At 30.2% G+C, this 23,111-nt stretch overlaps 2 protein-coding genes and 1 pseudogene across 2 annotated transcripts in view; 1 reads left to right on the forward strand and 2 right to left on the reverse strand.

Moving 5' to 3' along the window:
• Positions 1–10,755, reverse strand: part of LOC129913828 (glycerol-3-phosphate acyltransferase 1, mitochondrial) — a 29,499-nt gene extending 18,744 nt beyond the window's left edge. Inside the window, exon 1 of the mRNA XM_055992710.1 lies at positions 10,032–10,755. Coding sequence (XP_055848685.1) covers positions 10,032–10,153 — 122 coding nt within the window. The 5' untranslated portion in view covers positions 10,154–10,755. The remainder of the gene's footprint in view (positions 1–10,031) is intronic.
• A 6,691-nt stretch (positions 10,756–17,446) lies between these two features.
• Positions 17,447–19,606, forward strand: LOC129916059 (protein lin-9 homolog; annotated as a pseudogene).
• LOC129913222 (translation initiation factor eIF-2B subunit epsilon-like) lies at positions 19,592–20,798 on the reverse strand. The gene is made up of 4 exons (XM_055991781.1): positions 20,710–20,798; positions 20,345–20,586; positions 19,979–20,265; positions 19,592–19,898 (listed from the first exon to the last, which is right to left on the reverse strand). Exons 1-4 carry the CDS (start codon positions 20,796–20,798, stop codon positions 19,686–19,688), a joined length of 831 nt encoding a protein of 276 aa, XP_055847756.1. The 3' UTR covers positions 19,592–19,685.
• Positions 20,799–23,111: the final 2,313 nt, after the last annotated feature.

Raw genomic sequence — 23,111 nt, forward strand, 5'->3', positions numbered from 1 at the left:
TGTTGCCTGATGAAGAGTGTATTCATGCTCGAAACGTTGTAACCATATAAAAATCTTTTATTGACCTGGAGCCTGCATCAAAGTTTTTCATATATATACTGGTTATAACATCTCAATAATCGATTATATGCCACATTTTAAGCTTTTCCCTAGTAGCTGTATCATCCAAACTAGAGCGGCTAAAAACAGATTGAGGGCAGATTTAAAATCAGCTATGCCAAATTAGTAAAAACAATTAAGAAACATTATAAAACAAAAAAATTGCAATTTTGTTTTTTACTAACATTGGCTTCATTTAGTGTAAATTCTAGCCTTTTAACTGGATATACTACCACGCATCGGTCCCTCAAAAGAGAGATTAAATACAAAATTGGAGCAAGCACGCGTCAAAACAAATCAACAATAAAAACGTTTCGCAAGATTTGGTGAATTGAAGCATTATGGAAGTACTCGTCCAAAGAAATGACAATACCCAAGTACTATGCAACTGTTATACATGCTTACTGACCCTAGACGGATTTTGGAACAGGATTGGAATAAGTTCTATTGATTTTTGAATTAAAAACACCTATTCTGTATATACATTGTTTTCCTAATTAACTCTCTTTTTTGCATACCTAAATGTAGATAACTTTGTTATCTTACTAAATTAGATAACTTTGTTTTCGAACCTTTGAGAATGCCCATTGCCCATGTTCCCTAGATCAAAGTTCTTGCTGTATCGATTGGAATAATAATATAAGATATTATGTTTTGATAACAATTTTAAAAGGTAGGTACCTACTTGTAATAAATTAATTCAAAAGCGGTCATTTTTTAATAGTAAATTAATCTCATATCCATAACAAGCGAGTTCGATCAAAACATTATATAAACGAAGCAAGCCTTGTTAAGACCCTTTAAAAAAGTTAATTTGTTGTTTAATTACATTTAACAATAATTATTATAGCTTGTTGAATATTAACAATCCTAATAAAACTAATTTCAAAATAATCATTAATTTATAGATTACGAGATTATTGAAGTGCAGTTTTTTTTTTATGAATTTTGGAACTTGAACTTGCAATTAGCAACCCTTATGTAGCATGGTAACAATTCAAATGCAGATTGGAATACTTTGTGTGTTGCAAATTTTATCAAAGTTCAAAATAATTTCATGGGATTGACAGATTTGAAAATAAACAAAAGGGTTAACTGACAAAAGCACAATATTTCAGAAAATCTTTTCTTACAATTTTCTTTTGTTTGCACTTATTTAGCTTTGTTTTGAATGAATGAAAGAAAGAAAAACAAATTTATCGTACGTTGGCTTGTTATTGTTGATAGTAAATAAAGCAATTCATAGCTCAGGTGGTCGTTTCAAACGGCATAAAATTTAAATATTATTTTGTGATATAAAGTGCATGCCAATTTACATTTCATTCTATGCAAACATTGTACCACGTTGCATTGGGTTATTAAAACCCTTGAGGCAAAGAATCATAAATATATTGGCATTTTATTTCTTTTTATTTTGAAATTCATTTTTTATTTCGATTAAAGTTTTAATGATGAATTATTCATGTTGTGGTTCATTGGAAGTATCTACAACATAAAATGCATTGATAATATAATTTTATGAGTTGCATTTGCAATATTCGCATATTGGTTAAATGAACAGTTAAGATTTAAGGCTCTTTTCTTTAACAGAAGTCAATGGCCTATATGAAACCTCAAGTGAGAGAATATGAGAATATATTCCTAGAAAGAATAATTTTGGATTTTGAGAGAAATCATTTGATGTAACCTACAACAATAAATTGCAATTAGTGTCACACGAAAAAATGATTTCAGACAAAAAAAAATAAATATTCCATGTCCATTCTCCATCTTTTCGTTCATCTACCTATGTGGGTCTTTTTTTGAACGATGTTATAAATTTTTGTCACAGATCATTTTGCTTTTGTTAATAAAGGGTGTTTTTTTTAAATTCTGAATGCAGTCATTACTGCAAACATTTTAACTTGTATAATTTAAACCAAATGCAAAACTGCAAACTACTGAAATTTGTATTGTAGATGTAGACAAATTTCAGTTTTCATAAGATCAATTACCTATTCAGAGAGCATATACAAAAATTAATCGAAATCATTATTAATTAAAGAACAAGAACCCCCCAAACGTCGAACTTCTCTGGTCTAGTTCCCATTAATATTTGTGTTGTGTTGTGCTGAACTAAACAAAACGTGCTAGAGTTGAGTTGTCTATCACATTTTGCTTATTTCGATCATTATGTTGACCACAAAAAACTTAAGCGTGCGTTTAGATGAGAGAAGGTCGTTTTATGGCTGAATCTTGGACTATAAGTATTAAAACTATATTAAAAAATATTCGTTTTTGACAAAATTAACGTTATTTGAAATCAATAATCCCTAGAAAGACCTTAGAATCGCCTTAAATTATTGGAATTTTGTATTACTTTCAATGTTGTGATCCAATGCTTCTGTCAAAAATTAACCTTTAAAATCTTAAATAATCAAACAAACTATTTACCCAGCAGGTCACTGTGGTGTATGAGTAACTTTTATTTTCCTATGTACATAAAAAAAAATAACTTAGAAGCGGAACCAGTGGAACTTTCATTGCTAAACATAAATCTGAATAAGTCTTACCAATTTTTTAACCCAATGGCATTATTTATTATTTATTTTTTGGCATTTTTTGGACAAAAGGAAATAAATGAAATTATGACATATTCTATTTTAGCGCCACCATTTTGTTTGGACAAAAATGACATCAAAATATTTTCGATGTGTTCCAAGGAATGAAAATGCCTATGTGTAGTAACAAACAACTCGTTTTAGTGAGGTGACTTAGCATGAAAAAGGAGTCAATCCTGCACTTTGTTATATATGGTTGGTAGTACAAGTACTAAATAAACATGTCATTTTTAGACATTTTGCCACTTTGAATATAATCTGGCAAGGTAGATACAAGAATTTTTCTGTATTACACAATGCACATGTTTTGTTGCATTTCAGATTAAAACAAATTAAACAGTTTTACTCTTATTATACATTATTTTGAGGTATTTTTTGACATCTGATATAATAAAAAATTGAGATCGAAATAATTTTACCATCATGTAAATAGTAAATGTTTTTTTTTTGAAGTGAAAACTTCTTTAGTATCGTAGTGATTTGAAACAAGATGAAACGAAAACGCGACACGACTTCAACTTGTTATAACTTTTTTGTTTTAATAGATAGATAAATGAAATTTGTACTGTAGATAGTTAATTAAATAAATTATAATTGTACAAAATTTCAATTAATTTTATATTCCAAATTCGGAGATATCGGTAAAAAGATGTTCTTTTCCAACACACGTTATATCTTTTGATCTAGTGCACATACAAATTTGGTTTAACTTTAATACGCATGCTGATAACATAACCTTTTATTTGATATATCACACATAACGTTACGTGCTCTACAAGTTACACAATCTTAAATTGAAAAAAATTGAAAAATACCTCAAAACACCTGTGGAGATCTGTTGGCTACCAGTGTAGGAAGTACCGTAATCTCAGTCTGGAAATTCGACATGGTTGACTTTAAAAAATTCTAACTTCTCTTGTAGGCATCTTTGAAATGAGATTTATGCATCATTATACAAGGTGAAACAATAAGCTTTCACATGGTATAAAATTTTTTATAGGTTGTCAAACAAAAAAATTGATTTAATAGCATGAGAACATAAAAATAAATGTTTTTTTTTGCTTTTTGGATGAAATTTCATCGAGTTTAGCTCTTTTTGTAGATGTCTCATACACCTGATCGATATATATATTTTGAGCTAATACAATAAGCTTTCAGATGGTGTAAAAATTTGTATGGGTTGTTAGGGAAAAAAATGGATTTAATAGTGTGAGAAGATAAAAATACGTGTTTTTTCGCTTTTTTTGATGGAAATTGATCGAGTTAAAAAAAATTCTAGCTCTTTTTGTAGATGTCTCATAGACTTGATCGATATATATTTTTTGAGCTAAGACAATAAGCTTTCAGATGATATAAAATTTATCTAGGTTGTCCTATAAAAAACATGGATTTTAAGGTGATAGAATAAAAATAGGTAGATTTTTTTTATTTTTTTTTTTTTTTTTTTTTGCAAGAAAAATGATTTTTTAAGGTTTCACTTTTACCGCGTGTGAATTGCACACATGATTTTTTTTTTTAAGAAACAATAGAAAAAGATTATGATTGTAAAAATATTTTTGTTGAGAGAATTTTCACGGTTACATGGAAGGTAGTTCATATATAATATATAAAGCATCATTATGTCTGAAATCACTTACATAACTAGCTTTTTATTAAACCAGCAAAGTTTGGATAAGATTTCTTTTGAACTTAATAAGTCTAAAATGGGTAGAAAATTCTCATTCATTGTAATAAATTGATTTTTTTAACGGCTACCATAACGTTAACTTTTTATTTTAAGGTTCCTACGTCAGAAAACGTTTCAATTATTTATAAATTTGACCAAATAAAATGTTTTGTCATCGTATGATTATATTTTTTTTTTTATTATTATTAAAAAGGATCAAAGTGCAGACTTTTTTTATGATTGATTAAATGAGCTGTTGTATATGTATTCTTTGAAGTGTTAAAATATTAGTTAAAGAACTTTGAACTCGCAAATTCTATGATTTTTTCTTTTTGCTAAAATCTTAAATGTTAATTGAAGTTTAACATATAAAAGATATTAAATGTAAGTTGGGTTAGCTACCCAAGAAAAAGAAAAAAGAAATATTCACTCTTATTATTATCTTCATAATTTTGAAATAGAACCTTTGATGTGCGACGTAGGTAAATGTATATACGTATGACTTGTTCCATATTTTTTTTTTTTGGGTTCGATAAGATCTTAAACAAACAGAATTTAATAAATTGACAAAGCAAAACAATTGGTTGTATCTCATCCAGAAGTGTTTGTTTGTAGATATTTAGAAACATGTGTTTACCAATATAAATTTCAATGTCAACAACAATGGATGTTTTAAAAACAAAAGTTAAAGCTACTTGACCTTTTTATTAACAAAAAATTAAAAACGTATAATATTTTTTTTATTTTGGTTCATTTTAAACAAAGAAGGGAGCAATGCTTCTATTTTTAGTAACAATGAGAGATTATTAACTAGAATTTGATAACAAGATATCTAGTTGATATAATCAAACAAAAATATATTTATGTTTAAGGAAATAACTTTACTTCAGAAAATAAATGGTCTTATAATTATACTGCAATAATAATGCAGGTTTTATATTTTTTTTTTAAATTCTTATTCCGACCTTAAGACCTTAAAATATCTATTATATTAATTATGATACCAAATAAAATAGTTGCCTCAAAAAAAAAAGTTAATTCTGAGATACCAAAAATTTTATCATTTAAGTCCACAGTAAGTGAGAAATAAAAAATTGGAAGACCTTTGATTCTTAAATTATTATTGTCATAAAACAAAATTCTTTGAAAACCTTATAATAAAAAAACAAATAAACAAGCACAGCGTAAACAATGTCATAAAAAACCTAACTTATTATAATATCACTGACAAATAAAAAATTAAGATTCAAGCAGTCCAAGTTTTTATAATCAATCAACTTAATATTTTTTTTTATTATTTCAAATTTAATCTTGACACTATACCCCACGTAAAGTATTTTTCTATCAACTTCTTATAATTTATCAGTAAAGATTGAACGATTTACAAAACAATTGAACTTGTAAAGATGTTTGATAAAAACAACAAAAAATATAAAATAAAAAAACAAATGGTTGTCAACCAAAATATTTAATTTAGTTATGCTTACGTATTTAACCACTACATGAACACACGCTGATCGTGATTATAAATTAAATGTACATAGGTAATCTTTGAAAAGTTAATCTTCAAAATATTTTACCTAAATATATTATCATTTTAGTAATAAGTAAGAAACAAAATCATTTTAACACGTCTGTAAGATTATTTAACCTTCAAATGTAGGTACAATGCTTTTTATCATCGAGGGGTGTGTTATAACCCACAAAAACAAAAAATTATCAGAAATATAAACCCTTAGTATACAAATAAATACCTTAAAGATATTTTTAATGACAAACAGTTTTACCACTTATCAAAAATTAAAAATGAGGCCTGGAATGCACCCCCTACCAATAAGAAACAAGAAAGAAATTATGACAGTGAACTAAAATTCTTGCAAATGCTAGTTCTGCTTTGAAATTTTTGGGAAGTAATCATATTCGTTATGTTTCTTGAGCTTAATTACTTTCCCGGATAAACTCAGCACTGAAAAATCACCCATAGTCAAATAGTTATACTTTTCAAACTAAAAACTTTTCTTAGTATCAACTCTTCATACATTCATTTTTATTAAGTGTACCGCAGGGAAGCTACCTTGGTCCATTTCTATTCATTTTTAATATTCCGGGTTGTACATCATTAGATAGTATTTCTCTCAAATTTTTGTATCTGCTGTATATTACAATAATAGCTGTGTTCCTTTGGCCTTAAGTATCTGCTGTTAAGTACTTCTCGTTGTTTTCAACTCCATTTCTTCTATAGAAAAAATGTCTTTGAAAAGATTCAGATGTACTAAAAAGTACAAGTACTAAATCAAAATATTAAATAAAATTTATTAACTTGTTTTAGGCAGGAGACCCTGCAGCAGATTTTGGATTTGATTGAAAGTAATGACAATTTTGAAATGAACTTTCAATTGATGCACAAGTCTTGTCGCATAAACTCATATGTAAATCATTGGATGTCTCGCCTTTGTACTCCATATTTTGCAGCAATATGTACTACATTTTTCTATTAAAAAAAAAAAATCATGTGTGCAATTCACACGTGGTAGAAGTGAAACCTTAAAAAATCATTTTTCTTGCAAAAAAAAAAAAATAGAAAAAATCTACCTATTTTTATTCTATCACCTTCAAATCCATGTTTTTTATATGACAACCTATATAAATTTAATATCTTCTAAGCTCAAAATATATATATCGATCAGGTCTATGAGACATCTACAAAAAGAGCTAGAATTTTTTGAACTCGATCAATTTCCATCAAGAAAAGCGAAAAACACGTATTTTTATCTTCTCACGCTATTATCCATTCTCTTCCCTAACAACCTATAACAACCTACACCATCTGAAAGCTTATTGTCTTATCTCAAAATATATATATATCGATCAAGTCTATGAGACATCTACAAAAAGAGCTAGAATTTTTTAAACTCGATGAAATTTCATCAAAAAAAGCAAAAAAACATTTTATTTTTATGTTCTCAAGCTATTTATTCGATTTTCGGATTTTTATAGGACTTCAGTCAATTTTTTTTTTCTACAGTATTATATTATTTCAAAAAGAATTTTCACATTTGGTAATTAATCACATTAATATTACCAACTTTTTTTTATAAATTAAACCTTGTTATCAATGTAAACAAAGATTTTTCTTCACTTAACACCTTTGGACCAAGTTTATTTTTGAAGACTAAATGGCTCTAAAGTGTTAAGTCAACACAAATTTTTTTTAAAAACGGTCACTTTCTGGTCAACAGCATATGGATATTAAAATAGATCTTATAAATGATGTTTCTGCATCATTACTTTTTAAAAATAATAATATTCAGATTTACAAACAAAAATTGAAACTTCAATTTAATTTTCCTCAAAACTACATTTTCTGACTTAAAACCTTTGTACCCGGCGCCAAAGATATATGAGGCGTTAAGAGTAATAATAGATCAAGTTCACTTCTCTACAGGTTGGATGTTTTAATGTCTTTAAAATTAAGTTTTACGTTGTATCTTAAATAAAAACAATTCTGGAGGTATAGAGCTACTTTACTTTAGTTCCTCATACGAATTTGAAAAAGAGTATTTTCTATCTACCTCGGAATTTGATTTTCTAATTTTTTTGAAAGCTTTATAGCCGGTTTTCAATACGCAAAATATCTCATTTTGAATGTCAAATCGTATAGGAGAACTTTAAAATTTAATTTTGAACTGACCTAATTTGCGAAATTATTATCTCATTTAGGTAGTGAAAACAGGCTTTAAAATTGTACTGAAGGCAGGCTGTTGGTTGTTACATTTTTTACATTTGGTATGTGTGGAAAAAATTCAGGCAAATGGCAAAAAGTATTTACATACATATATACATATGTACAGTACATGTACTGTACATAGGTATTCAAGAAAGTAAGTCGCAAATGATTTTGACAATCACACATTTTTTCAGCCTATCCATTTCAGTTAAAATCAATTACTCACTAAAAAATGTAATTATTAGTGAGCTCAAATCTAAATTTTGGGAAAAGAATAAATATTACGGTTCTAATGCACTTCAAACTCAAAAGATTTTTAAGATCATTAAAACTGCATTGGAGTAGCTAAACTTTTATTCTGTGGGTTTTCTTACCTAAATAATTTAATTCAACCTCTATTTATTCCAAAGTAAAAAAAAAACTTTAAGAAAGATTTTGTAAAATGATTTGCACTTAACCCCTTGCGCCATGCCACACATGAGCTTCAGTTTCCTTAAAGCCTTACAGATGCTTCAATAACTTCTGTAAAGCTTTATAGAAGCAAAATTGTTGTTTGGGATTGACTCATAACATTGTTTGAAGAGTTTCTTATTTATCAATATTTTAAATTTCAAATTTTGAAAAACCAATTTCTATCCTCAAATTATAGATATAAAAGTTGTATAAAAGTGTAAATTTTCTAATATGTTTTCTCTTTACAGGAGTTTTTTTTTTTTTGTTGCACTATTTATCATTTTCCAGTGGTTAACTTCGTGTGATGTGGATGAACTTGAACAAAAAACCACACAAATGAAATGGTTTAATCAGGCGTACCATTCTCGCTTTGTTTGATTAGGCAAAATCATTCCCAGAGATTGTGTTTATTTTTTGTACTTTCACACTAAAATAACACGTTTACACGTTATCTTTTAATAAATGTTTTTTTTTTTTATTGTTTCCAGCATGAAGTTGAAACAATGAAAGCTATAAAACTATTCGGTATCTATACCATTTATATGAAAAGATTTCTTATAAAATATCAATGGCAAGTTATTTCTTCTTAGCTGGAAATAAGTCTTTGGTCCCCTACTAAATCAATCATTTTTTCTTACAAATTAAATTGTATTTTTCTCTTTCTTCACCGAATAAATAAAACAAAACAGAAATACTTTAAATTCATCAAAACAAACAAATACCAAATTAAATCAAATATAAACTCTATTAATACCACCACAAAACAATAAACAATATAGGTATAGAAATGTTTTTCCTTTCTGACAAAAAATGAAATTAAAAAAAATACCAAGAGAATACAAAAAAATATTCTCTTAGTAAAAAAAAAATCTTTTTCGTTTAATGCGTGAGTATTTGTTGAATTAAAAAAAAAATGAAAAGAAAAAAGTTTCATTCATTCATGATCAATAAAGAAATTATTCTACCCAGAGTGTGATGCCCATCACAACAAAAGGCGAGCAAAAGCTAAAGACCTATATTTAAAGATACTGTATCTCTCTGTACATTTTTACGGCACTCGCTCTACGCATTTCATATTAATGCGGAACCTAACAAAGATCGTTGATTTTATTTTTTTGTTATATGAATATTTTTATATAAAACCATAATCAACAAAAAAAAAAATGTAAAAATACTTCGCAATAAATTGAAAAAAAAAAAAAAAAAAATCAGTCGGTAATCATCATGTTCTCAGTTCTATAAACAGAAAACAATACGCAGCTGATCGTTATGATGATGGTGACTGTTCTCTCTGTGATAAACATTTGGACTTTGTAGGGCAATTTCCATTTGAATATGAATCAATGCGCGCCTTCGCAATCTTGTAATTCAAAGTTGTTGTAAAAAAAAAGTTAATTAACCCCTTCGCAAAAAATTTATACAAAATTTATTCCAAAGCCAATTCAAAAAAATTTAAAAAACTTAAACCCTCATGAATTTTACATACCTTGTCTTAGTGTAGACATAGTACACAATGAAGGCCACCGATGCAACCTCAACGGCCCCCAATAATGAGAAGCCGACCGAAAAGCCGACTGCGCTTTGCAAAAAGTAACTTAACGAATCCATGCTATATGAATGTTATGCTCTTGCTCATGTCATTCGCCACCACAACTGTTTTCAATAGGTCTTCCCGTGCCCGTTCCCGTTCCCGTTCCCAGAATGCACTACTCCTCCTTTCTTCTTTTACAGTTTTGTTTTTTGTTGTATTTCCTCACTTTGTATTTTATAAGAAAAAAAAAAAACTTTTTTTTTGCAACTAACTTGAATCTTAAATTCAATAGTGGATTTCACTGTTGCGGTAGCAATTAAGTAACAAGTGCATTCTTCTACTATATGCCGTCAGTATAAGGTCGACAGTTCGAGTCGATAGAAGAGAAAGAGCAAATCAAATCCTATAACAACGCGGCGTATCTATCTTTTTCCACGTTGCAACGACAAGCATTTATAAGAACAAAATAAAAAAAAATATAAAATAAAGACAAAAAATAGAAGAAAAAACAAAAAAAATATAAAATCGTATGATCGATTGCTTTTAGGAGCTTTAAAAAAAGTTCTTTTTTTTTCAAAAAAAAAATTGACGATCACTGAAATTCAACCGATCCGATCAATCCAACCACTTGCTATAAAGTGATTTTGTTCACTTGCGACTCTCGTCAATAAACGTTCATTTGGGCAATCACCGCAATCGCAATCCGTGAAAAAAATATGTATAGGGAGGCACTGGCACTATTAAGCTAGAAGCACCAACAAAAACATTTTGAGAGCAGCAAGCAGTATTTATCTTCTTTACTGCTGGATGTTTTTTGTTTGTGCGTCTTCTTTTCTTCTCTTTTTGTTGCTAATATATTTTTGTTGTATTTTTTTTTTTTTTTATTTTTAAAGCCTTCTCTGTCTTCTTCAGTTCTTTTGTTTGCTAATATAGAGAAGGTTTTGTAGCTTGTTCTAAGTTTATATAGGGTGGAAGTGGCAGCATTTGAAAAACAGATAATCTTTTTATTCAGAACTATTAAAAATAGTATTAAAATTTTATCCAAAAAAAAAACTAATTGTTAAGGAGTCTATGTATAAGAAAATTCGTAGAAAGGTGACTTTTTCCTTGTATTCTTGTAGAGCTTATGCAAACCCTCTGAAAAATGTATTTGAATTGAACTTGAACTTTTTAAAAAGACATGCTTAATTCTTTGAGTAGACAATGATTTGATTGATTTTGAGTTTTTATTTTATTACATAAATCTAACAATCACATCAATGATTTATTTAATTTAAGACTCAAATGAAAAACGAAGCTCTCATCTCCAATACCATAGCGCTTTTTCAACCAGCTATAAGATTTAAAATTTTAGTTAAATAATGACTGATAAGAGTTTACAACCGGTCGATTAGAGGAATTATATTTGTTATAGAAAGGGTCCCTATGGCGTATGTGTACTTTTTTTGTTAAACGATTGTACAGAAAATTGCAAAGTTGACCATTTTTCCCGCAAATTACGTGTTAAAGCACCAAATTTCAGTATGTATTTATCAATTATCAATTGATAGTAGTTACTCGCAATACGAGTGATATTTATTTAACACCAAATAGAACGGGAGTGGAATAAAGATTTCATGCAAATAAATAATAAGCAAACAATAATTCAATTATTGTATTTTCAGCCCTTTTCTTTAATGACATAAAAAGTCATCTGACGTGTAAGCTGTGGTAAGTCAATGGGCAGGTTCAGAAATGTTAGGGACTAAATATTTCGGTAATTTCTCGGCCTCTGATTGGTCAGCTGTCAAAAAAAATCCTTCCAATTTAGGTAATTTTGTTGGAAAGCTGACTGGAAAGTTAGGCAAAAAAATGTTCCCTAAACATTTAGGAAAGTTTTTTTTGTCAACATGACAGCAAATTGTTTTTAATTAAAGAATTAATTTAGCAAAATTAAATTTATTTGTGTGAAAAACAACTAAAAAGTGGATTATCGGTTATAATTTATTTTATTTATTCATTACAATTAAGTGAACTTTGGTGTCTTACCCATGCGACCGGTAAAATTCTAAAATAAATTTCAAAATTTAACAATAGCATCACATCCAAACTAATTTAGTCAATTTGCTCAAATTTCCGTTCAGAAAATGACGTTGCCTAAATATCTAGTCCCTAAGATTTCCTGAACGTGTCCAATGAAAATCGTTTAAAAGACATTTTTTTTTGTCACCCGGTGAACTCTACAAAAACTTATGTTTTTTTTAAATAAACAACATTTGTATGAGTATAAGAAAATATTCTTTAACTTACATAATGTTTATAGATTTTTTTGTACGACTTATCCCTCAAAAGACCTTTGAAAAATACATAAAATCTGTTAAAACCAAAAACAATCTAACAGCGTCATTTAAAAACCAACCTTAACTTATGGCACATGGTATCTGGGTATTTTTCGATGCTGCATCCCATTGAACTAAAACGAAGACAATCGCACTTCCCTAAACAAAGTCATAATAATTTCGGGGATGGTTTTTTGAAAAAAGAAGTGTTCATATCTGTTATCTACTATTGATGTAGGTCTCATTCGTATCGGTGCATGGGTTTTTTTCTCCATATGTTTTTGGGAATTCTCCTTTATTTTTTTTCTTCAATGAATTTTTCAAAAAGTTATGATTTTATAGATTTTTAACTGTCATTTGAGTAAACTGAACTATTCAATTAATACCTACACCAATTACCTGAAAATAAGAACCTACATAAAATGTTTCTTACTTTTTCTGTAAAGTTAATACAAACAAATTATGTTCTTTATAATTTTTAAAAATGTTTCACTTCTTTAACAAGTCCGCCTATCTTATTAAAAAAAAAAAAACGATCGATTTCCTACTTCAACGTATACATAAACTGGGTTGACATTTTGCCAGATTTTGACATTTTTTTTTATTTTCTACGAAACTTTTCAGCCAGTATGCACATTTAAATTCAACAATTTTCAAAATAAGGGCCATCTTTACATAGTAAATTTGAAATTCAGTAAATATTCTAAAAAAAAAATAAATTCTTTCATTATTAATAAATAATTGGTTTATAACAACTATTTGCTCGGGTCACTGTGGTGTATGTGTAACTTTTTTTTTAATAAAAATACTTTATAATCGATTTAGAAAAAAATTGTAAATGTATTTTTGACAAACTAATCAGACGAGATGGTCTTTGTTGACCATTCTCTTACCTTTCAAATGGTTTAATCGGTTTTGCGAAGTTTTGCATATGAATTGCATTTTTAAAGGTCATTTAAGAATTTGTAAAAAAAAATATGTGTGCTCGAGAAGAGTGATATCTGGCATTGATACAAATTTTTTATTTTCGACTTGCGACAGAATAAAAAGCTATTCGAAAATGTAATTTAAGGCTCAATTTAAAGCTTTCACATACCCAGTTCTAAGTGTTCTCGTTTAGCATGTGGTTTTGAATACTCAGTCGTGTATTTTATTTCTGCTTTTTTTACTAATTTTTTAAAAAACCATACACCAATGCCCTAACAGATTATAGTTTGTATTCACTATCTTTTCATCGGCTCTCTTTAGATTTTTCAAATGATTTATTTATGAGATGAATTTATTACTTCTTTGACCATTTCTCCGGCCGATACTTACACTATCTCCCTCTATCGTTTTACTCTCTATGAGTTGATTGTTCTCTCTGAGTAGAACCGCCTCTAACTGTCTCATTATCACCACTATCAACGGAAATTTTAAAACATTTTCATTATCAATTTGTAATTTTACAAAACCAAAACAAAGCAAAAAAAAAAAACCAACAATTGTGAGAGATGCAAAGTGATTTAAATTAAATGAGGAATAGAAGATTATTGTACTGATGACAAAGTACGACACGAGGCGTATCTATCTTTTTTGTAGTCGTCGCACACATTCATCACTTTTCTCTCGCTGATGTACTTTGAACGCCCTTAAAACAAAACAGTGGAAGTAAAAGAATTCCGTTTTGTTCTATATTTGCACAGATTTATTAAAGGAATTGAACTATGGAATAGAATAAAATTCCAATGTCCTTATTAGATTGCGAACAAGAACAAGAGGGTTTCAGGTTCAGTTGCCAGTTAAACCGGTTCAAATTTAATCATTAAAAAGAGGTTCAAGACCATTCAACAGGTGGATGAAAACATAGTCTTACCAACAAATGTCTTGTAAATGTCTTTGGATTCACAAAAAAAAAAAAAAAAAATACAATAGTACTTGTGTTCAACTGATGACATTGGCCATCAGTTTTAACAAACATCTTCGTGTAATACCTTTGATGTTTTTATTTTAGTTTTGAAAATATTGTACATATTAAAAGTACAAGGTAGGTATACATAATTGCAAATAATTAAGAACCTTTTGAATTTCATAAAATATGATAAGAAACATTTTAACATCAAAATTTGCACCTGCTCCTAGTAACGCGAGTGCGTTAATTAGTGGACTTAATTTGTTATTTGTTTTTTAAATAATAATTCTTTTTTTTTTGTTAATAATGATCTGTTTGCTAAGAAATAAAAGAAGCAAAAAACACGTAAGTTACTTGTTCAAAAACAAAAATCAGTTGGGGATACTGGGGCGTATGAGTGCTATTTTTTGCTAACGTTTTAGTATTACTTTTATAGTTTTTTTTTTCTCCAATGGGTTTCTGAAAAAGATGATTCTCAATTATAACTTCATAATGAATCGATAACCTAAAATGAATGTTTAAATTTAACGAGCATGAATGAAAATAAGTGCGTACCTATATTGTAAGAAAAAAAAAACAAAAAAAAAATACAAAAAAAAATGTAAAATATACAAAAGAAAAAGCTTTTTAGCTAAAAAAATTCTGTGATATTTACCTATTTATTTATTTATTTATTTTTTTATTTCTTTATTTATTTATTTTTTACTATTATATATTTATTCGCTTATCTATTTATTTATTTTTATTTATTTATCTTTGTAATTATTGATTACATGTTTATTTGTTATTTATTTCCTATTTTGCAAACAAACCATTTGAAAAATTAACAAAAGTCAATTTAATGTTTAAGATCTTTCAAAACAAAAAAGTAGAACAATGATTAATGGTTGCGATTAGTACGGCTGGATAAACAATCAAAAAATTAATCAGAGGCCGTGGGTGATTTTGAATTACCCTATATACCTTCAATACGTAAACACATAAAAATGATTTATTTGCAATTAAATTAAAGCATTTGGACTATGATTTAACTTTGTGAATCAAAAATTAAAAAAAAAAAAACTGTTTTATTTGATAACACTTTTTATTAGAAGCGAAAAAGTGACATTTATTTTGTATTTAAAAGAGAACTTGCTTTTGGCTAGAACGAAAAGATTACTTTGGCATTATCAAGGGGCACGGTAGTGCCCAGCCAAGTTCTCTAGCAACTTTGGCACTACACCCTTATTTACAGGAAACAACTCAGGCCATTTTCGACCCCCCTCTAACTTCCACACCAAAGATGCTAGAAATTTCAAACTCACTACATTTGTTGAGCTCGTAAAAACCAAACTCCTCACAAAATTTCAGCCTCCTACGATGAGTAGTTTCTGAGATATAGGGCTTCAAAAATCGCAAAAACCGTAACTGACTCACTGACTCACTGACTCACTGACTCACTGACTCACTGACTCACTGACAGATCATCAAAATTATGGAGAACTTCCCGATATCGTAGAAACTTTAAATTTTACACGGTGATAGGACTTGTGGTGTATACAAAGGAAAAAATCGAAAATTTGAGATTTTCAATTCAGGGGGCGTGGCATCCGCCCATTTCCGCTGAATTTTCATCATATATTATAGAGCACTTCTGATTATCGTAGAATCTTGAAATTTTGTAGAATAGTAGAGCTGGTAGTTAATACAAAGGAAAAAATTTAAAACTTGAGAATTTCAGCCAGGGGGCGTGGCAACCGCCCATTTCCGCTGAGTTTTCATAAATTATTATAGAGCACTTCTGATTGTCGTAGAATCTTGAAATTTGGTAGAATAGTAGAGCTAATAGTTTATACAAAGGAAAAAATTTAAAACTTGAGAATTTCAGCCAGGGGGCGTGGCAACCGCCCATTTCCGCTGAATTTTCATAAATTATTATAGAGCACTTCTGACTGTCGTAGAATCTTGAAATTTGGTAGAATGGTAGAGCTGGTAGTTTATACAATGGAAAAAATTTAAAACTTGAGAATTTCAGCCAGGGGGCGTGGCAACCGCCCATTTCCGCTGAGTTTTCATAAATTATTATAGAGCACTTCTGATTGTCGTAGAATCTTGAAATTTGGTAGAATGGTAGAGCTGGTAGTTAATACAAAGGAAAAAATTTTAAATTTGAGAATTTCAGCCAGGGGGCGTGGCAACCGCCCATTTCCGCTGAGTTTTCATAAATTATTATAGAGCACTTCTGATTGTCGTAGAATCTTGAAATTTGGTAGAATGGTGGAGCTGGAAGTTTACACAAAGGAAAAAATTTAAAGTTTGAGAATTTCAGGCAGGGGGCGTGGCAACCACCCATTTTCACTAAATTTTCATCAAATATAGAGATTTTATATTGTACAGCCATACCTTGCAAAAAGTAGTGAAATCACAACAAAAACATTACTGTTAAAAAAAGAGCCAAGTTCTCCTATGTTGAAATTATGCTGGCACAAAAAGTACTGAGATGTAAAAGTGTACCAAGTTCTAAAGTTTGGGTTCAAATTCGTATCAATAAAATTTTGATTGTTTACTTGGCAATTTTTGAAATAACTTTAAAAATCGATAATTAAGAAAAATTGTCAAGAGAACAATCAAAATTTTATTGATACGAATTTGAACCCAAACTTTAGAACTTGGTACACTTTTACATCTCAGTACTTTTTGTGCCAGCATAATTTCAACATAGGAGAACTTGGCTCTTTTTTTAACAGTAATGTTTTTGTTGTGATTTAATTTTTATTGGTTTAATTCATACAAAAACTTGCAAAAAAGTTGTTGAGTATAATCATTTTATGCTCTTTTTTTGCCAGTAAAAACATTTTTGTTTGTCTGGTACGAGCAAAAATTGGGAATTGAAAATGTATTTGTCAGTAGTCAAGTTTAAGTTCTATTATGTTATGTAGCATAAATCAATTTCAATTTATATGCTTGCTTATATCACCTATTAATGGAAAATTTCATATTCGTATAAAAACATTATATTGAAACAATTAAATCAAATGGTTGAATAAGAAAGATAGATTAGGCGTCAAGCATTGACCTATTATATATGGACTGCCAGGACCAGGTTCAAGCTATGGTGGCGCCGCTTGGTAGGGCAGCGGGAAATAGTAATTTGACATCTAGTTTTGTGACTTTTCCTTGTCAAAAAAAAAACAAGAATTTAATTATTTGCAGAAATTGTCAAAGGAATTTTGTTTCCCAAGAATAAAAAGGTAACAAAAAATTAAAAATATATTAATATATTCTTTTCAGAGTTTTATTCCAAGTTTTATAATTTAAATTTTTATTCTATTCTTTCATTTCAGAAAACAATTTAACAAAAATGGACAATCAAATCAGTTTTACCAGCAGCAACTCAATAGGAACCCTCTAAATCTCTCAAAAGAAAATGGGACTCTCCAAAGGCAGCAGAACTCCAAACCGAATATGCAGAATAAGCCACACCCGAATTACGGGATGAGTGAATGCACCACGAAGTGAAATTGAAGCAGCTGAATTTGAGGAAGAAAACGAAGACGACATGGATGATGATGAAGATATTGACGAGGAAATGTTTAAAATGGAAGATGCAACAAGAACCACAACAACGACGCCACAAGAAACTCGTGAAATTCTACCAATGACCCATCCAACCGCCCATACTTTTGATATGTGTATGGAAAAGATGTATTTATTCTTTGATCAATTCAATCCAAAGAAAGAACTAATTGGAGATGAAGGTGATAAAATCCTCAAAACACTTTCTCATGCTCTGGAGTCATAACACGCATCATGTACAATTTTTAGTATTTTATTCTTGTAGTTTTAAGGTAAGTTCCATACTCTGAAATGTTAGAAAGAAATATAACTTTTTTCTTTTCTAAGAATATCCTTGGAGAGAAATTTCTTGAATTTCTTTGGAATAAAATGAAAGATCCCAATAAATTGGCAATAATACGGATTAAATCATCAATGTCTGACGATGAGCACATTGAACCGCCCGCCTTTAGTCCAGCTACACTTGGTCTACATCGTGTCGGTACCTTGCCACCTCCAAAACCTCAAACCTCACAACCAATTCAAATGTTAAATGCTCGTGGAATGCCCGTTCGCGTTCGAAAACGTAATCGTCTATTCTTTGACGATGAACTGGTAAATGATAACAAAGCTCTTGGTGTTAAGCAATCGCCTCGCAAAATTACCATACCACAAAAACAACCAAGCACACCAGTTAAAACTCCATCAAAAGTTTTAAAAAAGAGAAAAACAATCGGCGGTACACGTTATGTGCGTTACGAAGAAAAGCAACAAACACCTCCCGAAAAACGTTCTCCTAGCAAATACTTTTCGTCCCCGACAGCATCAACATCACGAAATGCACTGATACCAGCCGACAAGCTTATGGAACAACAAATCGGTTTACGTTTACGAAATTTGCTTAAGCTACCCAAAGCCCAAAAATGGGTTATATTCGAATGGTTCTACTCATTTGTAGATAAGCCTCTTTTTCAAGGTGAGGACGATTTCCAGATTTGTCTTAACGAATCGTTTGCAAATCTGAAAACAAGACAACTTACACGCCCCGAATGGCAAAAGGTGCGAATGTACAAAAGTAACAGCTCGTCTGCGTGTACCTCAAGATGTAGTGGTAGCGTTGATGCATTCGACTCCCTCAGCTCTACTTATCGGGTGTCTTTTAATCGCAACGGCTCGGCTTAAGCACTCACTCAATCCCCAACTTTGAAATTGTATCAGATAAATTCTTTGAAATGTTGCCGTTGACCAGCCTCATGCAAGACTTCCGACCACGTTATCTAAATGGCAATCTCATACACACTCCCACAAGAAGTCGAAACTCTTTGAATCGCAGTGATCCATTGTTGGGCCAACAGCAATACGACAGTCCGTTCAAGAATCCAGTTATTGAACGTGATACTATCGGTGGCTTCCTAGTGAAGCTATTAGAGACCATTGTTCGATTGAAGCGAGCAATTGCTATAAAGAAATCTAAACTAAATCGACTGAAAGAAATGAATTCAGAAGCAGAAATTAAAAATGCAGCAGCAGCTGCATCATCTTCTTCATCGTCCGGAGAGGTGAAAGCTGGTCTGTTGGATAGCGATAATGTTGAAGTGTTTCAAAAACACGTTCAAATCCATTTACACCATATTCGACTTGGCACTGGTCAATTGGCTATGTCACCGAGCATAAATGTGCAGCAGCACAATGCAACTTTGACTTTAACTTTACTTTATCTAACCAAAATCTATTTAATTTTACTTTTGTTGTATATTCAAATTTTCTATTGAATTAAACATATTTTTTTTCTATCCCCAAAGAGGCAGTTTTTTAAAGTTTTTTTTTATTGAAGAATCATTAAGTTAAGAAGAAAAGAAAAAGTATTTAATCGTCGTTTTCTTCTTCACTGCTGCCTTCGCTGGATTGACCTAGCCATTCTATGAGTTTCTGCAATGGTGCTTTCAACCACTCTGAATCATCATCCAACTCATTGTGCCACATGCGGATAGCTTCTTCAGACACAAATTCCTTATCATAGAGATAATGAATAATCTGGGCAACCTTGGCTCTCAGAGCTGGTTGTTCTTCACAGTATTCCTAAAAGTTTTAAAAGCAATAAAAAGAAAAAAAGGTCAAAATCTTTTTTTAAGAATACAAAAACTTCACACACGACTTACCTGAATAGCCTTCAAACAATCCAACATAGAATCATCGCTTTTTATATTATTTGAAACAACCATACCCAAGCGACCCAATACCTGATTGTTGGCACTTAAGACATTTGTTGTTGTTGCCTCTTTAATTGGATCTAAACTGAATACCGCTTTGACGATATTGAAATTTACTTCCTTTAAAGACATATTGTAGGCATAGCGAGATGAGTTGATTTCAAGAATCAAGAAATCCGGATTGGATTTGAGTTGAATTCCACGAACCAAAGAGTCCAAGACTTCTGATAAAAATACTGTAGATGAGGTGCATGCAAGAAAGGAGCCACGCTATGATTAGCAGGAATATAGTTTCTATTGGTACAAGGTGATTACTATTTGCATCATCAGGTATTGGAGAGCCTTGGTGTGAATCATCATCTTCGTCACTGGTTGTTGAATTGTAATCGCTTTCGTCCGCATTGATTAGATGTGATAGTCTCATCATTTTTGGAATTTCTGTTTTTGTCGATTGCGTTGGTAATTCATCTTCTGAATCGGATGCGAAGAACTCTTCTGTGTCGTTGTTGAGGATGTAAGCTTTGTCTCCGATTTTTTCTGTTTCATCTGTGTAAAAACTAAATGGATGATTCAATTCATCATAAATACTTTTTTAATAACTTACCATTTTCCCCATGAGCTTTTTTAACAAGAACTTTCTCTATATTCGACTTCTGTGGAATAACACAACCATCGCCAACCACCGAACCCAAGATAATTGATGATTAGCTCCGATTTTCGCTCCAGGCTCCACACCACAAAAACTTTTTGGCTGTTCGGGTGAGGGCATTTTGACGTCCTTCCATCCAAAACGATTCCACGATTGCATCTGAAAAAAAAAACAAAATGAAAATTATTGAAAAAGGAACATTTAATTTTTTTTAATAATTTCGATTAATAATAAATTGAAATAAAAAACATTTTCCAACACGATTCAATTATTTTACCTCGATATTTTATTTCGAACAAACATTTTAAAATACTTTTTTTTTTGAAAGAATTCTTTTCTTCCAAAACGTCAAAAAGTAGACTTCAAAAAAGACAGGTGCTACTCATTTTTATAACAAAAATATGTAGATGGCCATAGTTTCTATGTACAAAAATGGTAGTTCAAGCCATCTGACGGAAGATGTCGCTACGCTAACTGAGTTCTATTTACCACTTTCTTCCACAGGCGCTAGTAATCATTGAACCACATTTTCAAAAATTTTGTATGGAAACGAGAATCAACTAGCAGTCCATATATAATAGGTCAATGGCGTCAAGATTATTTTCATTATGCTTGGATACTTCTTTTTGATTCTGAAGTTTGCGTTTTTTTGTATTTGTGAAACGCCAAATAATGCGAACGCCTGATGAAAATTTTATTTTGTTTAATTTGTTTATTCCATAAAAAGTTATCGTTTTTTTTTTTTGTTTTCCTTACTTTTGTCGTTTTCGATTGGCCGTCCGGAAGCGTCCGGAACCATTCAGAAGCCTTCTGAATGTGTTTTATTCGCACAAAAATGACAGACAGAAGGCTTCTCAGAAGAGAAATTCCCTTCTCGATTTAAAATCAGAAGCACTAATACATGAACACAAAATGTCAACAAAAAAAGACTCAATCATTCCTATTTTTGTTGTCATTCAAAAATTTATTATTTAATGAAATTAAAATTATTTAGAAAATTAAAATGGGTACCTTATTGCAATGGAATATTTTTTTAACCATTTTCTTCTTCATCGTCGTCTTTAAATTTATAATTTTCCATAATTTGTTTGGTTGGAAGAAAAAAAAATTTATTTGACATTTTTGAAATTTCACAAACACAAGCAACAAAAACAGAATTGAGTGGAAGCGATTCAAACTGTTTTATTGGATTTCAGAATGAGTGAATTCTTGAGTGAAACCAATCGAAAACGACATTTATTTCAATTATAGTCGTTTCAAATCAAAGGTCCTGACTCTGAGTTTATTTTCTCCCTTCCAATAAAATTGAGAGCAAATAAACATAAAACTCAATTTTTGAGGTCAACTCAAAAATAACAATAAATCATGCTTCATGTTTGAATGAAAGAATTGCTAGAGAAAAAAATAAACAAACGAAAAATCTAAACTTGTTTATTAATGATTTCTATGGTGATGACTTCAAAATAATTGAAAAATAAAAATAAGATATTTACTGCCCACAAATGAAAACATGTGAATAGAATTTTATGTTATGAATTGCTATCATATAAACTGGACATTTCTGGTCCATCTTCACCTAGTCCTATAACAATATCTTCGGCAAAGTTATCCCAACTGCCTTCAAATGATAAATAACACCAGCCACACAAAAAAATATAAAAGTTCTGACCTGTGATTGCGACTAGGTTTTCCATATAGTTTTTGGGTCGTTGAAACCGAATCCGAGGTCCGTTTTCCCCCATCACGTCAGGTTTTCGAGATAACCTCAAAAAATGTCACGAAAACAAAAAAAAAATTTCTCTGATCTGGATATGCGAATATGTTAATCATATAGTTTTTGGATCGCTGAATCCAGATTCGAAGTCAATTTCGCCCTATCATGTCAAGTTCAGGGGCGTATACAGGTTTGCTTCTTGGGGGGGGGTCATACCAATTTTTTTTTTTTTTTTTTCAAACGTTTTGATAGCAGGCATAAACCTGAAAATGGGCTTTTTGAATTATTGAACATTAAAATTTGTGCGTCTTGCATTTCGAATCGAAAAGTTCATAATGTAGTTCTAAAAATAACCAAACAAAAACGGTATGAGATTCGTTTAAGTTTAGCGTTAAGCCTTGAAGCCTAGAACGCTGCTGATGTGAAACGAAATTTTTCGTCGGTCTCCACTAGGACAACGAAATGCTTGTGAAATCTGGACCGAAAAATACTCAAAAATTGCAAAACATAAATGAAAAAAAAGCAAACACGCATCGTAGAAAGACATGCAATGACAAAATGAACAACAAAAACAAACAAAAAAACTCAAAATGTCATTTTTCCACACAGAATGAATGTCCCTGGCAATTGTTTGTGTGTTAAAAAGAAGTTTAGACTTTCAATTTCGTTGTGCCGAACAGCGTACTAAAGAACGAAAAGTTGAACGAAATTTTTGGTTT

This window comes from Episyrphus balteatus, chromosome 3, assembly GCF_945859705.1.
Source record: "Episyrphus balteatus chromosome 3, idEpiBalt1.1, whole genome shotgun sequence".
In the NCBI taxonomy this organism is placed as follows: domain Eukaryota; kingdom Metazoa; phylum Arthropoda; class Insecta; order Diptera; family Syrphidae; genus Episyrphus; species Episyrphus balteatus.